The 17,820-nt window shown below is 39.6% G+C and overlaps 1 protein-coding gene across 1 annotated transcript; it reads right to left on the bottom strand.

Annotated features, from left to right (window-relative positions):
* Window positions 1-10,975: 10,975 nt before the first annotated feature.
* Window positions 10,976-17,674, bottom strand: myorg (myogenesis regulating glycosidase). Its single transcript, XM_008320409.3, has 3 exons — window positions 17,411-17,674; window positions 15,116-15,473; window positions 10,976-14,717 (listed from the first exon to the last, which is right to left on the bottom strand). The coding sequence occupies exons 2-3, from the start codon at window positions 15,376-15,378 to the stop codon at window positions 12,926-12,928; spliced, it is 2,055 nt and encodes a 684-aa protein (XP_008318631.1). The 5' UTR covers window positions 15,379-15,473; window positions 17,411-17,674; the 3' UTR covers window positions 10,976-12,925.
* Between the last annotated feature and the right edge of the window lie 146 nt (window positions 17,675-17,820).

Here is a 17,820-nt window from a genome sequence, read left to right as displayed (position 1 = left end):
CGACACAGCTGCTTCACACTTGGCCGCAAACAGTGCAAAACCAGAGCAGCTGGTAGGACCATATTGTCACCAAAAGACAGATCTGATATCCTGGCAGACAACGCTGACAACCTCCCCAGGACGCACCTTAATAACTACTACTATTATTTATATAATTATTGTGTTATTATATATGAGTAGTAGATGTAGTAGTTGTGTAGTAACCTTTTAAGCTACATGAATAATTAACTATGCAGCACGCTATCGTAGCATAACATTATTTAACAATTGATACAAGTCTACTTCTATGGAATATTAAATATTCAACGTGACTTAAAAGCTTCTGTGATATCATGTTTAATGCTAATAAGATTATAAATATCTAAAAAAATATTTAATTAAATATTTTTTTCCTCTACTAAGAGTTCAGGTTGATCTTAAAACTGAATTACTTCTATATCTGTTTCCTGTGGGTAGTAACAAAATGATGGAACAAAAAGAATACAATTTTAGATGTTAAATTTCACAAACCAAATTAACAAAGAGGACAAGAGAAAAAGAGCAGTTGTCTTAAGACCAACAGACTATTTTGTCACCCTGAAAAACAGAAGATTCACCCAAACCTCACCCCTGACACTCACCCCCACAAACGGAGCAGCCCCTTCACCCTGATTCCCAGCGTCCACTTGATGAATTGTGTTTATCTCAAAGCTCGTACGACCAAGCAGAAACAAACAGTGGTTCTCACAGCTCTCACGCGACGGCTGCACGACCCAAATAGCTCACACCATGAGCACAGTGGGTCATAAGAGGCCGTTTAACCCTTTTGGATTTATGCACATTTTGGCAGGTAAAACTATTTTAGTCCTAGACTTTTGAAAATCGATTCTTTTGTAAATGACACAGGTATTACAAGATCAATATTTTAGATATTGATCTCTTCGTTAATGCCCGGGAGCTCTCTCTAAGCTTTGTGCCATTTTGAAAGGACAGGACACAAAGATAAACACGAGATTAAAGAGAGTACATTTTGAAGTCAACAGAGGACATTGAGGCCCGACTGGCTGGTTTTTCATGAAGTGAAATGACATAACTGTGAAAGAACACAATGTTCTATTCAATGTTCTATGTCCATCAGCTTGTACTCTGTGTTTTGGAGACTTGGTGGGGAAAAAAACCCTGTTGAATGTACGTCCACTGTTCACTCACCTATTGACTGTTGTCAGCCTGTGTCGTTCCCTGAAGAAACTATCTGGCTCATTTGCTGCCCACAGATCCAGTCTGGTCACCAGCGAGACACTGACTTTATCACTGTGTTGTTAGTTGGTGAAGTTAAAGTCAGACTTATTTCCATATGTGCTGGTGGATTTTTTAAATGAGGACAAATTGATAAGTGCAACAGTGAAACTGCAGGATAAAGTTGAATCGCAGCCTCGTAGAGACGGCAGTGATAAACGAGACATTTTTAACTATAACTTTAACTATATGTCTCAATTTGTTTTGTGAACATATTTTTATATTTTTTTATCATTCATTTAAAAGTAAATCCAAGTAATAGTAATAGTATTAGTAATAAAGTAATAGTATCCTTTACACGGACTAATTCAAAAGTTCTTTGAACCAGAATTAGCCTAGCTTAGCATCAGATGAGCAATTTAGTTGCAGAGGTTTTGTGATTGTTATTGAATTAACTTTTTGTGCTTTGGTGTCAAAATTTAATTTAGTTAACTAAATTTAATTTAGTTAACTAAATTTAATTTAGTTATTTAATTTAGCTCCACAGATCAATGGGTGCTCAGCACTTTGCTTTGGTCTGTGATTAATCTGTGTCTTCAGCAGGTCTGTCCTGAAGTTAATTCATTTAACCAGGAAGAAACTAGTTATAAAGCTAAACCTATGACTGGTTTGCCTTCCTGCCTTTCAGTCTGTCTCTCCTGGGGTAATTAGTGTCACCACCCTCACCTGTGTGTCCTGTGCTTCTCTGTTGATTAGTCTCATTCAGCTCACCTGGTGCCATGGGTATAAATACCTCTCTTCCGCACTCTGTCTTTGTTGGGTGTGGGTGTTTGGGTGTGGGGTAAAGAGAAGTGTGATGTTTTATGTGTTTGTCTTCAATTTCCAAAATGTTCTTGTTTTACCTTCTTGTGCCTTGATGTTTGCTCTTCTGTTCCTTATCTTTTGCTCTGTTTTTTTTTCTTTTTTTGACTCAAAAAACACATCTTTCCACTTTGTGGAGATTTTTTTTTTTTGAGTTTTGCTCAACTGAATTTTATGGGTCTTGTTGCTTTGGTAGGTGAAGGTGGTAGCACTGAGTTCAATATGATACCAGTGTTCATTTTCAACAAACACAAGTGTAAACAAATCCCATGTGTTGCTATTGTTTATTTAGGATGTAACACTATCTCGCACAATGTCTGGGATACAATTAAATAGCGATTAAAGATAGATTTGTTCCCTTCCTAATACATAATTTATAGATTCAATGGTCCAAATAGTTTTATTATTTAATTTATTTACTTTTCAATGATGGTTACTCTTAAACAATTTGTATTGTACAAGTTTTGGAAAGACTTCCTGGGGTAAACCGGTGCAGACAGCCACAGTGTTGGAGCCTTAAAAGGCAGAAAACTCTGGTACAGAGCAGTTAGCCACAACAATGTCTGTCTCCTGGGTTAGCCTTTTCTTTGAGAAAATAAGAAAGGCCGCAGGGCAGGAAAAACAGGTCAATATCACAGTCTTTTTCAGGAAGGAATATTGCTGCATGTGTGTTTGAGTAACATCCTGAGGGGGAATATTGATCAACACTACAGCATGAAAGAGAAAGGTCTCACAATGGCTCCAAATTGTTCCTAAATTGCTGTCAAATGAATGCAACTCACATTAGGTTAGGGACATTTTGGAGTTAGAAGGGTAAGAGGCCTGCTTGGAATTCAATAACTTGCATTTGCAAATCATTTCAGAACTTTTCTTTCAGCATGTTTTGGAGTTGAACTGGAGTTCAAAACGAACTTTTAATCGACGATCGTGTAATGTATTCAAGCTCCTGATATGAAAGAGACTTCTTAACTGCAGGAGATCGGTGTCTTTGTTTAACATTATGACACATATGTGACCTCCTGAGTTACAGTTTACAGCGAACACATACAGCACACATGCATAGGCAAGTTCAAAATGCAGAGAAAAATAAATGATCTATCTGGGATCATTTTTAATACCGTGAAATTTAGTGAGTCATTCTTCACTCATTAATATTTATTGGTACATTAAGTTGGAAAAAGCAGGCTAAAAATACCATATTGACCAAATCTACATCTGATATACAAAAGTATGTCTTGGCTTCTTAGAGTTGGTGGATTTTAGTCATAACTGTGCACCTTGACAGTGCCTTGTGAAATGTCGAGATGTTGTCCTCAACATCATGAATCAGTCTACAGTCGGTGAAGCTTGATTTACATAATCAATGCATTTATTTGAGAGATCTAATAGAGGTGTGTATATATGTGTGTGTACATGAAGCTTTATAGAAACATTTCATTGGACAACAAGCCTACATAGACATCAGAGAGGCAGACACTGATACGTGAAGATGTGCTGTCAAACTAGCCTGAGGGTGAATCATCTGTGCTGTCCCCATTTATATGTTACTCAGCTGATGTTCCCTGACGTGTTCCATCACTTAGATAACTTGAACTTTTTAACACTCACCCTGGAAATTCTTCTGAAGCCGCTCTGTACTCTTAACAGTAGACTAGAAAAAAATGAAGAGGTGTAAAAAAAAAAGTGCTGATGATTTAAAAACCAAAGCCTTTGCTGGGGAAGTAATCTTCCCTTTGAGAACTCAAATGCAATAATAATGCTCTCACATAGCTTACTAGGTGGCTTGTTCATGTAAGGTGTTTTTTTTTCTTCTTGGAAATTAGGTTTAATGCTGTATCCATTCATCTGAGCTATTATAAAGTATTTGGCTGCACTCTAAGCAGCTCGCTGTCTGTTAGAGGTAGATCAGCAGGCAAGACAAGCAGAGAAATAACGGTGGAAAAAAGAAGAGGGGGAAAAGAAAAGCCGTTTTGTCCCTGTCGCCCTATTAATTTGAAGAGAACTAGGAAATGCCAGCAGGATTAAATGTGTTACTCCCACGGGTTTTTCCTCCCTTTCTTATTCTTTCTCTCTCTGCAAGTTCAAATTAAAGGATGTGGTGGAGGGGTGCTGTCGGGTGGGGCAAAGAGGTGGGTGGAAAAAGAGAAAGAAAGGTGTTAATTGCTTGCCAATCGATAATTCTATAATTACTTTGTGACAAATGGCTGGCTTTCAGTGCTAGGCTAGGTTGAGAGCATGGCGAGGAGGAGAGTAGACAGTGGGTGTGGATGTTAAAAGGGATTGGCCATGATCAGGAACGGAAATATTTGCTTTTGTGCCTACAAGCCTGGCCACCCTGGGGATTTGTGACAGGGAATTTATGTCAGGTTAAAACGTGAAGCTGAGCCTCTCTGGGGACAAAGAGCTTGCACACACGTGCATATAATAGCACTCACATTACAGAGAGAAGATTTGGCTTCACTATATTTAACCTGATGTTTCTTTGCAGGTTAAATGGGTTACAAAATCCCTTCAGTGTGCAGGACATGAGACAATAGCCACTTGAAAAATGAAAGCATATTTTAGGTCTGCTGGCAGATTATCATTTTTGCACCATTAAATTGTCAGAGCACTTTAAGAGAGAGGCTGGCTTTAAAAGGGAACCTAGAACGAAGGGCTTGAATTTGGAGAGAAGACTTTGAGTCGACTACTGCCTGTCACAGTTCACTATCTTCCAATCACAGTTTCATTATGCCAGCCAGGCGTGAAGTGATGGGAGTCTCTTCTAGCCGTGGGGGGAAGCTTTGGGCAGACAGCAGGTGGGGCTATGTGCAGACCTGTACAGGTCAGGGCACTGTGACACCTGGCGCCCCCTAGCTGCTTAAAGCTGGACGGAAGAGGGTCAGAGGGGCCAATGGGAGATTGATGGCCCACCTTCACTCGTGTCAAATCACCTGTCAGCATGCCCCTGGCACTGAATCCATTTTATTCCGAGCCACCATTAACCTTGGACCACTTGGATTCATTTCCCTCTCCATGGACCAGGCCCTGCAACCTTTGTCTACTCCACCTGCCAAACTAGGCACTGGGCTCAACTTTTTTACATGTTCACCAAGTGTCCATCGCCATCACTAAGCTGATCCTAGCTCTGTTCAAGATGTTTTTGGGTTTGACTTTTGGAGTGGTCATACACAGTAAATCACTAGAAGGCAGCCTTGCTTTATTGATATTCTGTTAATTATGAAAATTCTGGATTCACTGCAACAGGTGATTCACATGGTCCCAGCCCACTCTGTGTTGTGTGGGCTCTCACTGAGTCTGTAATATGCATTATATTACAGAAAATACAATTTAATAATAATGCAGATTTTACTTTTAATTATATATGATGCAATATACTGTTGTAGTACATAGGTTCACCAGATTAGAGGATTGAATTTATAGAAATGTACCATGTTGTATCAGTGAATTTACCTCATGCTCTGTTTGGTCACCCATCCCTGTCAATCCAGATTTTGATACCATACTTATCACCCATCTATAGATAAAGCGAGGCCATGAGCAGATGTTTGATCATTTCACAGGTCTATAAAAGGCCGACTGGGCTGCCAGTGTCCCCTGTAATATTGATTGATAGTGGGCAGGTGGGATCCACAACGATGTTTGTTTATACAGTCTGCCGCCAGCCCACCATAACAACCACAGGGCTAAAATTGCTGAATTTTCAGTCATCTGGACTGACCAGAATATGCAAATGAGGCCAGGTAGCCCCAAGGACGAATAAAAACATTTTTATTTCAAACATTCAGACTTTTATATCAGCTCTATCAGTTTGCATTCTGTGCTTGTTTAGGACCAACCTGGTGATTCCAGTATCCCAGTTCACCTCTGTACTAATTCATTATTCACCATTCTCTGTCCCCTGAGGCAGCCATAAATTGGATCCAATAATGAGAGACTGTAATGATTGTCTCTGCATTTTTAGTCTTGATTTTCAATTATATATTGCTGATATTATTGTTCTGGATGCTGTGTGTTGTGGTATTTAATTGATCCTCTCTGTAGAAATTAACTCAGTGTTTTTACTGCGCAAGCAAGGGAAGCATTGTCATCAAGTGAGGTTTATTATGACCAGCCAAGAGTCCAACAGGGTTACGCAAACATAAATCTTTCATACCATACAATAGTGGAAAGTAAGGAAAGTGAACTGTGAACTTAACTGTTTTTAAGACATCATCAGAGTGAACAGTGGGCAGCTTTGAGGAGCAGTGTGTGGGGACGGTGCCATGTTTAGAGCACCTCAGTGGTAACTCAGCAGTTGGTGGACTCAAACCTGAAGCCTTCCGGACCTAAGTCCACTTCCCCACTTAGCCACCACTGCTCCCAAACAAAACATTTAAATATTTGTAGAGTTTCTAAGAATTGAATACAGTACACAACACAAATGTATTGACTGCACGCCATTCTCCTTTTAACGCTATCAATAATGTCAAAGATGAAAACTGTCAAAAATTGCTGCTAAATGTGCATGACCTTTGGTCCTTGAACATTGTTGCAATAGAAACCAACATGCCATGATGGACAGAGACACAGTGTTTTAACAGTTTTTCTTTAAATAATGTTGTTACCAATTTACAGACATGCATTCTATTTCAGTGACAAAGGAACTTAGAGTGACATAGAGATATTTCCTTATCCACACCATTAAGGACACTGAATAGTGAAATCCTTGTTTCATTCCAATTTTCAAAGCTTTGAAGAATCCAGCGGTTGGACTTGGGCTGCCTCACCAAGCATGTCTTCTGTTCCACTGAGCACACAGTAGCTTAGGGATCAGCCTGTGTCCCTGACAGGAATGTGTGTTACTGAGTGTTGGCCTGTCCACTGAGCAGAGCTGCAGGCCTCAGATCAGTGGCATTGGCTGGCCTACGGGTTGTTCTTTATGGCTGTGTCGCTGAGTGGCTGGCTTTCCGCTATGCACACGGCAGCCTTCCAGATGGATGCTGGGACAGTGGAGGCCACAGGGCTGAAAATCCCATCAAGCAGTAGTTCCAGGCCCTTGCACTGAGAAGATGAAGCGCACCGGCACGCCAGGGGACACGGGCCAAACCCTTCTGCACCTCTATCAGTCCCCAACTCTGATTCCTTCTTGCCCCTTTTTTCCCACCCACATCCTTTTCTTCCTTTTACAGGAGAAGACCCCGAGCCCAACCAGCCAGAATATGGAGTGCGGCCCTCGGGGTCTCTGGCCTCCGCTTGTTAAATAAAGGAGCTGACTGGCTGATTGATAGACCCTCAGCAGTCCCTGCACCTCACATGTTTCCCGGTTCGCCGCCTCATATATGAAACCTTTGTTGGACTGGCTTGCCTTAGCGTTTGTTAAATGCTGTGTTTGATGGATGGCACCAATTTTCCTCTCAAACCTAGATGAGCCACCTAAGCACCTCTCCCCTCTCTCCTGATTTCTTCCCAGGTAAACCTTGAGCTCATGTGGGGACAGGAGTGCTCCAAAATGGTATCAATCAAACAAGCTGGGGCGCATCTGTAGCTGCAACGCAATGTTTCAATTATGCATCTGTTCTGGAGTGCTTGACATTTTGTTCAACCCCGTAAACTCACTGAAGCAAAGAGGCAGAGCTCTGTCTGCTATTATCACTTTAATTTTACGATTCACTTTTGAATGTCTGTCGCCATTTCTCCTGAACTTTGTGAAGAGTTGCATTCGGTGAACTCAGTGATTCAAAGCCTTAAAACATCAGACAAATCTGACCTTTTTGATTTTTATTATTATTATTATTTATACAATTTTAGATTAAACTGAAACTTTTTATTTACAGTATATTAAAGCACAGGTCCCTAAGCAGTAACTACAAATAAAATGTATTAACTGACCATATATGCTTTAGTAACTAATTACAGATTTAATAGTAATTAAAATACATCATTTGACTTATGCAAAAGATAAATATGAAATATATGTGGTTGTCATTTCAGCTGAACTGACCAAACTAAATGTTATTTAGGTTTCAGAATTAGCAGTGAAAAAATGGATGTATGTTAAAATAACAGAGACAGACAACAGCTAAAGATTATAACGCAGCTCAAGTTTTTATATAGGAAAAATTGATAAGAATACTACACGCAAAACTGCAGCAATTGGTATCCTCAGTTACTGGAGGATGATATTTTTGAGAGTGCTGCAATTATCTCATTTTTCGGTGAAACTAAATGCATCAATTATCTATAAAAATGTATGTGTTTCCTTGTGTTCTCCACCACTTTGTCTGATAAATTACTTTTCAGTGCAATACTACATTAGAGATATTTTATTGCATTTTAGAAGAGTGTGCCCTTTGGTTTCATAGTGACAAATATTTAAGTGCACTTACACACTGTTAGTTTCATGAAGCCCAGTTTTAACATTATATATATGATATATTTTTTAAAACATCATCAAACGCTGCTTCCAGCCAACACTGCTGGTCTGCCCCTGTAATGCCACAGGCATGCTCCGAAATACACGAAGGCGGCAGAGGAGTGTCAGCCTGATGCAGTGAAGCAAGCAGACAAGTGAGAAAGATAAACAGATGTGAGATCGGTCTCTTGGGCGTTGGGTTCATTTGTTACCTAGCGAGGACAGACATATTCCTGTCAGACAAGCCATGGCAGCAGCAGATGCGAGGTCATTCTAGTTACAGAGTAAAAATCTTGGGTTAAGGACAAAGATTCTCACTTCACACATGAGACGGCCATGGGGCTTTATTTCCCCTGTGGTCACCCTATACAGAAAATTGCCATTCAGAGTAAAGCTGCAAGAGAAAATAAAACCCCCTGCAAAGCCATTTTGTTTTTAATAAAAGTGAAGCTTATTCATCACTGTTTGTCTTCGCAAGTGAGAGTTAACAGTTTGAATATGGAATTAGCTCGTGTTTATCTGTGATCATTTCAGTCAACAAGCTTATGCATATAGAATATCAGAAGCTGTTGATACATGCCATTAGTTGGCATTATAAGTTATTATCTCAATGTGTTAATATTTGTGTCTGAGAAGTGGTGTTCGACACAGCAATTGCCGTACATTTATGCATATTTAAGTCTTTATTTTCATTTGTAATCAGCATCAGTTTTGTTTAGCGTTGTCCTACCACACCACTGAAATACTGAGTGTGTGTGTGTGTGTGTTACTGGAAAGGACAGAGAGCAGACAGACTTGTGGAAGAAGGATATGAGGAGGTACTTGAGACACACTGGCTCCTAACCAGAACAACTGCTGTCTGTTTTCTGCAGATGGACATACAGGTGGGCTCACAGGTGGGAAATAAAGCTGGGGACAGGAGTGTGTCTGCCAGTTTTTATCCTGTGTTTCCGTGTGCGTGCGTGTGTGCGTGTACACAACATCTGGAACGTCTACTGTGTCATGTCAGAGAGGAAATTCATCAATGAAACTACAGTGCACCCTTCTGGACACCTGAAGCACCGCAGCGCTCGAAGAAGTGTGCTTTTGAAATGTTTCGTGATTATATTAGTCTATATCTCTCGGTATTTACCTTTAAACAAATTCTTGTTTTAATTGGTTGGGTTGTTTTAATAACAAAGCGGCCTATCTTAATCACCCCAGCTTTTAATTGCTTTTAAACAATTAGTAAAAGTGCATTTTTATTATAAAGAATAAGCAGACATGTCGACTGTTTTCTTCTAATTTAAAATACAATTACATTTTCTCTTACTGTGGATGATAAAATGTGTCAATCCACCTCTGAGAAATTAGCCAGTTGCTCGCAATGCTCCTTACATACATTATTTTCCCAGTCTATAAAAATGGGCAAAACCAAAGAGTATGATTGCAGAAAGCAAACCAACAAATAGTATTGATCTTAGCAACACGGTGACAGCTAATCAATGAATGTATGTCCTCCCTGCACGGGCTGCAAGTCGAGATCGATTCTGAATAAAAAGATGAGGCGTTGGCCAATAAAGCCAAATAGTTCTGAGCCATGTCCCATTGTTGTGAAATGGAATAAATTCCCCAAATACAAGAAGGATTGACTGCAGCTGTGAGGGAAGGTACAGCTGGCCCATTAGGGATCAACAATCATTTCTAACGCTGTAATTCTTATAAACATTGTTGCTAATACCATGTACTGTAGGGGTCGTCTTTCCTAATCTGTGTCTGGCAATACACTTTTATATCAGATGATCTCTGGCCTCACATCATGAACCTCCAGATGATTTATTGATCTGACCACAGGCTTCAAATGACCCGCACAATTGTTTCATCAGCTTGTCATTATTGGCCCATGATGAGCCAGGTATCAAAAAGTTAGAAAAGTCTCCCACGGGCGCCTCCTTCAATGTGGTTTTGATGGGCACATTAGTTTTCATATATTGCAAACTCATGAGAGGTTATAGGTTGCTATTGGCTGCTGATTGCATGCTCAGAATACTGACCTGTCTGTCTGCATTGGATTTGCTCTCTTGTGTTTTATCTGTTTGTGGTAAACATAAAATGTTGTCCACATATCAGTGTTTTTTTTTACATGGGATTATTCAGATTTTTTTTTTCTAATTAAATGACCATATTACATGAATCACAGCTGCAGAAAAATTGTTAATTTAAGTCAAATAAGTTTATTTTGCAACTGCAAGGCATTGATCTGAACAGATTCTTGCAATGCTTGCTCAAACATACTGCTGTCACAGGAAATACAGTATATGGTAGTGAATTCACCTGCAGGGGTGCTACCATGTGTCTGTATTTTCTCCTTTGCCCTTTTATCTTCAGAGTGACAATAAGCTGTTGTTTTAAAGCTAATGAAACAGTAGTGAGGTGGTAAATTTACAGGATAAGCCAAGCCTCAGAGAAGAACATTGTCAATAATAAATCTTTTAACCTGTGTCACAGAAGATATAAACAGTGATATTTTTGCATACTTCATCTTTATTTACAAGTAAAACAACACAAAGAAATCACACTTTCTTTTAATACAAAACCGGGGATTAAATATACACTCAGTTTGAAATTATGGCTATCCCTTAGTCACATTCAAAATGCTGTGAGCCTTTGCCACAGCAATATGATGCCAACATGGCACATTGGTTTAAAAACCTCACCGGTCCGAGCCAGCTTTTGGGTCTGGTCATTAACCCAGAGACTGATTTAGCCGCAGTGTTTGGCCTGGCCCAGATGCTGCGTAAGAACTGCTATTATTAGTCGGTGTTGTTGTGATGGCACAACGCCCAAAGGCACAAAGTCCAACAAGGTCAACTTGGCACTGGCATGTCCACACATCACATACTTTTAGTAGATAAGGCAGAGATAAAAAAAAAATCAATACATATAAACATTCAACCATTGCACTGAAGGGATGTCAAAAAATTTCTCATTATCTGCTTAACTTTATATAAGCATGTATTGTCTCGCTTCTTCATAATCAATATACTTTTCATGGTTACAAATTCATTTTACTTTTAATTTTAAAATAACATCTTTTTGTTAAAAAAACAAAACATGAAACAAACGGACATTAATACAGCAAAGGCATCACTCAAATGAACAAAATAATTTTAAACATGCATTGTTAAAACAAAGTTCCTTTTAATATGCCTAAAAGGCCAATAGCTCAGAGGTAATAAGTAGTATCAGTATTAGATAGTACCATTACTCTGCACTCAGAGTAAGTAAGTCATCTTTGAGCGAGTTAGCGGACGGTTCCAAAACAATACAGCCGGAGAAATGTGTTACCTGAGGAAAAGCATCAAATATTTAGTGCCATAGAGAATGGAGCTTCTTCTAGGCCAGTGGTTCCCAAAGTAAGGAGCAGTGCCTTAAGGGGGACATGGATATTTGTTGCACAAATATATAAATTATCTGAGGTCATTTGTAAAGATTTCTAATTGTGTTAATTCCAATGAAAATAGCAGGTTAGTAAGCCTTACAGTATTTTAAATAAGGTTTAGAAGAGTTTGGAAGCAACAGCTGTCAAAGTGTAAATGTGAGGGGCCCCAAGAATTATACTACTACAAAAGGCAAGCACTGCAAAATTATGTTTAGGAACCACTGTTTTAGACTAAGAGATGTTACTGTGTTGCAAAACCAGAGCTCATGCCATTTGTTATGATTAAACTTAAACTTATTTAATCTGATAAATGAAGCATTAAAACCAAACTTCCTGAGATGAATCCTGAGGCAGTGCAGGAGCCATAATCGCCACAGGTGTTTTTTGACATATTGGTTAAATGTAAAGATTCACTGCCTAACCAGTACCCAACACACACGTTGCTTTTAGTTTTGCTTCTTGTCTTCTAAAGGTTGCTGGACGCAAAAGGTTCACTAAGAGTAGATGATTGTACAAAAAAAAATCAAATATACATTGCTACATTTAGTTTACAAATTAAATATATAACAGCGTAATGCTTGATGGCAATTACTGCTGAACAAAATCACAGTTTAATTTTCCCTTTTGACATGAATTTCATGAAGCCAACAAAATGAGACTACCCACGTTTGAAAGATTAATTACACATTCTTCCTTGTCTGGATGAAGGCCTTAATTTATAAGCATTAATCTTCCTGTCCTTTACTCTGACACAGGCTTTCTATTTTTCATACATCTATTTTGCTTGTCTTATTTGATTTGACGTGTCCTGTAGCTTATTATGAATAAGAGTATTCATCTTTATTCAAATGGTTTCTGTAATCTTTTAACCGTTTGTTAACGGTGGCCATTAAAAATGTATCACCAAACCCGTCAAAAGTTACCACACAGGTGATTTTTCTGTGTGCACATCTATTCAAAAATATTCTTCGAAAATGATCCATAAAATCATTTTCATTAAAAAAATTATTCCATAAAAACTTGCCCTTTTTTTCCTACACCCAAACAAAATAAGCAATTTCATCCAGGTCTACTGGATAGTCTGTGAGATGATGCGGCTCCTTGATATCAAATCTTTCCCCTTTGTAACTTTTCCAACGCCCTGCAGGGAGATAAATGTCTCGCTCCTGCTTTCCTGGCTCTAAAACTGGAGCTACCATGAGGTCATCGCCGATCAAGAACTGGGAGTCGATTTTATAGGCTGTCTCATCACCTGTGGCAATCCACCACAGTGGTCTTATGATTGGGTCCCCAGTGTCCAGCACCTCACCAGCCAGTTCCAGGACCCGAGGTGCCACAATACTCTCATGGAGGGCTGTGTATTTCCTTGCAATTTCAACCACCTCGTTGTCATATTCCCAAGGTGGGATAGAAAACTGCATGGACGGCATGAAGGCTGACAGCTCTAGCCAGCGGATATAGAGTTCACGATCAGGTAACTCGCGACTTCCATCTGTGCGGTTCAAATAGGCATTGCCTCCAATCATGTCTGGTAGAATGAACTGGTAACCGAGAATACTAATGGTGAGCACAGTGGGAATAAGAGATTTGAGCCCCAATTCGTAACCCCACACAGAGTCTCTGTCAATTGGTCTGAAGAAGCAGGATATGTTCTGGGACTGGTAGCCGCTTCGAAGCTCAGCTCTATCGTTGTAGGGAATTGCCATTTCTGTGTACCGTCTGGTGAAAAAACTTGGATCTCGAATGGGAGTTCTTGTGCTAAATTTCCATGGTAAGTAGTTTGTCTCTCCCGCATCAAATTTAAAAGATGCCACTCCATACCTGGAGCGAAGTGAACGCAGCTGGGAGGAAAACCAATCACGTGCCGCTGAATTTGTGAAATCTAAAATGCCACCCATGCCATTCCACCAGCGCACCAATGCTGGTAAATGTCCTGTGGGCTCCCTGACAAACAGACCTCGCTCCACACATTTATGAAAGTTTTCAGAGTCATAATTGACAAAAGGGTGAATCCAAAGTGACACCAGAAATCCATCTGATTTCAGCTTTTGAAACATAGCAGAGGGATTGGGAAACTTTTTGGGGTCAAATTCAAACTCTCCATAGCGACTGGTGTAGCGGTCATCAAGTTCCAGGTGACTGCAGTTGAAGTTGTGCTTCCGTATGTTGCTGGCATAATCCAAGAGTTTCTCTTGATCAATTTTAGTCTTATGTAAGGCCCACGTTGACCAAATTGGATGTTGAAACATGGCTTTAGCCGGCACTTTGTTTGGTTTGTTGAAGTACCTTCGAACCATGTACTTGTGTATGGACGTCACATCTGAGCCCACACAGACTCTGTAGCTAAGTTCTGCACACGGAGCTTCCCCAGGGTTGGGCTTGAATGGACTGTCATTGTATCGAGCCTGGAAATACATGGTCTTCTCTGTGTCGTTCCAACCAAGGTGGAAGGGCACAGAATTATTGATCTTGATGGCTGTAGCATTGGAAGAGAGCCAATAACTCTCCAATATTCCACCAAACTCATTACGATTTGAATAGATGTCACTAGTAACAAAGGGTTTGGGGGCTTGTTGTCCAGAGATAGATATAGGCCAGTGCTGAATCGCGGAGACTGCTCCACCATACCAGTGTGCAAACTTGTATGTCATGGCATGCATAACAGAGATGTCAGGAACCAGTTCCTCCCAGCGCACACGGTAACACTGAACTGTGTCCTTTGGCCGTACAGTCTCTATGAAGAAGTTAAGTTTTCTGTCAGTGGTGCGTGAACAGCTCAGAAGCTCTCCCTCTTTGGAACAGGAATCCAAATCCAGGGTCCCAGATCTGCCAAAAAAGTTTTACTAGTTAATACATATATAGTTATTTTAGCAGTTTGTAGAACAAAATCTGTCTAATTAAATGAATTTAGACTAAATTTGTGTACTAACAAATCTTATTACATAGGCAAAATATTGGGGTAGAAACAAATGGATGTTAGCAAAGGACTTGAAGTCTGCTTACACTGAGCACCCACATGTCTCTGAATCTTGGTGGTTGCCTCTTTAAAAATCCTGACACCAAAACCTGCAACTAAACCTGTTAAATGAGCAACCTCCCCGCATGGTTTATTTATTTCTTACTTCTTCTACCCGTAAATGGCCTTGTCAAACTCAACCACTTGAACCATGGAACCATGGAAATACTGTAAGCTCTGTATCTCAACATGGTTTCAACATACTAACCTGAAATCCATTCTGAAAACAATGGAGCCTCCCTGGTTGCGGATAATATAGCCATCTTTATTCAGGTCCAGCAGCTGAGTCTTAAGCAGCTCAGCTTTGCGTAGAGAAGCAATGTAATAACACCACGCAGTCACTGCTGCAATTACCAGCACCAGGCCGATTACTCCAGCCCCGACTAAGGGTCGGGTGTCCTTGCTGTGTTTCTGCTTGGGGATAACATCTGTAATTGTGCCCCCTGCTCCTCCTGGCACCACTTGGTACATGACTTGTGCTGTTCAGTGGCCAAAAGAGAAGTAATTTTCATGTAAATGTTTTCAGTGGAGCCTGTTCTGTTGCACTTTTCTCCCTGTTGTTATGTCTGAAAGAGAGAAAGGTTAAAGCGGATTATAAAAAGTCAAGCTGAGGCTAAAAGCAGCATCATCTATTCTCATTTCACATCTAATTTTTGTTGAAAATGTGTTTTATACCAAGTCATTAACAAATTGTCAGACAGTGCTATAACCTTTGTACTTACCGGTTGGGAATATTTAGCTTGATTTAAATCAATTCAATACATTTTTCTGTGCATTTGTTTTTCTTGTCTGTCTCAGCAGTTCGCAGCCTCCACAACATTTCTAGCATCATCTGATGTGTGCTATGCCCCTGCATAAAACTTTAGGGCATTAAACTGTCAAAATGTAAACTTTAAAGATGTGTTTGAGATTTAACGGAACAAATCTACTACCAGTCAACTATAAGAAGAATAATAGCCATCCCCGGCAGTAATTCTAACGTATGAGCTCTGAAAGAAGACTTATTTGTATGTAAGGAAGCGAGGATATTGAAAAGGAGCTTTGGCCTTCAAGTTCTGCCAATAAAATGAGAGAAGGGAAGCATACTAAACTCTGTGCTCCCTCAAACAGGACTTAGAAAACTAAAAGTTGTTCAAATCTGCCTCATAACAAACCAAACACATAAAAACAGATACTGGACAGAACAAGATCACAGCAAAGGGTTGTCAGCTTTTTTAATATAATTATGTTGCAGATATACCATCATTTTCACTTCAAAAAATAGATTTAATCTAAATGCATAGCAGGTTGAAGGAAATGTTCTTTCTCTACAGCCTGGTTCTAGTCTTTACTGCAATTGACCTTTAAGCTCCATTGTGAAAGCAGGAGTCGATGGTAAAAAAAAATGCTTGCTATTAATTATCAATCTGATAATGACTAATTCTGTGTTAAACTATCCTGTATATAGATTTTCTCCGATAATAGGGGTGATAACATAAGACCATCATTAATTAACAGTGAACCAAGTGTTGTATCCTCTGAGAATCAGACACACTACTGCAGATATATTCAGGTAAATGTTGGTTGGTTGTTGACATATAAACAGGACTCTTGTCTAACACATGATTGTGTCATGTTTCTCCTTTTGAGAACAAATGACGAGGAAGACTTTCTTTGTGGCTGGTGTGTGTTTCCATGTGGTCAGTGGCGTTGCATATCTGCTTTTTCAGTCGATTTGCTATCTGTTCAGTCATGGAGGAAAAGTAAACACAAAAGTGCTGATAAAGCAGGTGAGGGTGTCTGAGAAGATACTGACTAAGTACTGTGCTTGAGTGAGTGTGTTTGTTCTCATTGTTTATAACCTGCTAAATGCATTTTCTTGTATTAGGTTGTTTTATCAGGACCAGTAGTCCTTATATTGTCAATTGGTCAATGACTACTTCAAAAAATATATACAAGGCCACATAAGAGGCATTTATGCACCAGCAATGTTGTATGCAGTTCTAATGCAGTTCACTTTTACACAGCGCCCCCTCCAGCAGAGGATGTTGTTGTTGTTGTTGTTTGTAAACCTGCAGCAAACATGCTTGCATAATTTACTTTACAGAATGGGGACAAAGGTCTAGATTGTCTGTTTTAAACTAATCAATGCAAATGGTGTCAGTGTCATTGTTTGTAGGAGCGATGTGAAGTCAAGAATTTTAAACGTATCCTAAACGTTATAAAATTCAAATAGACTACATTTTTGTGTTTTATACATTAAACTTATTACACTGCACGAAAACGAATTATGTATACTGTTCTCAAAACGATGATAGCACAAATGTTAAAGTTGTTTACAGTAAGTCCATAATGTTCAATGTATATGTAAACGTCGCCTCGGTGGTTGGTTGAACAGAGAGAGCGGATAGACCGATAAAGTTAGCTATACTATTGAGTAACGTTTAGGAATAGAAATATATCATTATCGTTTTGTTTACCAATCATGTGTCTTTCAGAAGAGAAAAAAACAGTTGTTTCTTACCGCCCAGGAACAGCAGCGGTGCCTCCAGCCACCACTTGTTCGCTACAGTTCTTGGAAAGGAACACAGTGAAGAGTCGAAGCCTTCAGTAGTTTAGAAGTAGGCGGTAACCGTGCAAACCCGATGTTCCTGACGAAGTTTCACATCTCATTTAAGAGGCTTCTTTGTTCTATTTAACTAGTGCGAAACTAGTGCGATCAAATAATCTGTCTTTTGTTTCTCGGTAGTCAAGTCAGCTCAGCCTAGAGTCATTTTGCACTGTCCCAACACGACACGCTATATCGTAAAGTCAGAAAAAGATCTCATGCGCAATGCTTCAAACATCCTGTTTTCAAAATAAAACAAGTACACTAGGGGCCCTGGGAGGGGAGTAGGTCATAGTTGATAGTTGTTGAGAACATCAGCTGTTCCC

This window comes from Cynoglossus semilaevis, chromosome 11, assembly GCF_000523025.1.
Source record: "Cynoglossus semilaevis isolate Cse_v1.0 chromosome 11, Cse_v1.0, whole genome shotgun sequence".
In the NCBI taxonomy this organism is placed as follows: Eukaryota; Metazoa; Chordata; class Actinopteri; order Pleuronectiformes; family Cynoglossidae; genus Cynoglossus; species Cynoglossus semilaevis.
The sequence above is the reverse complement of the archived record's forward strand: the minus strand, read 5'-3'. Positions and strand labels throughout refer to the sequence as shown.

Bases quoted from the DNA above. Each gene is read 5' to 3' on its own strand.
- myorg (XM_008320409.3), bottom strand. From the start codon at position 15,378: ATGTACCAAGTGGTGCCAGGAGGAGCAGGGGGCACAATTACAGATGTT. The intron at 14,718-15,115 runs GTTAGTATGTTG...CTTTTTTGGCAG, and splicing joins GTTTTCAGAATGGATTTCAG to ATCTGGGACCCTGGATTTGG.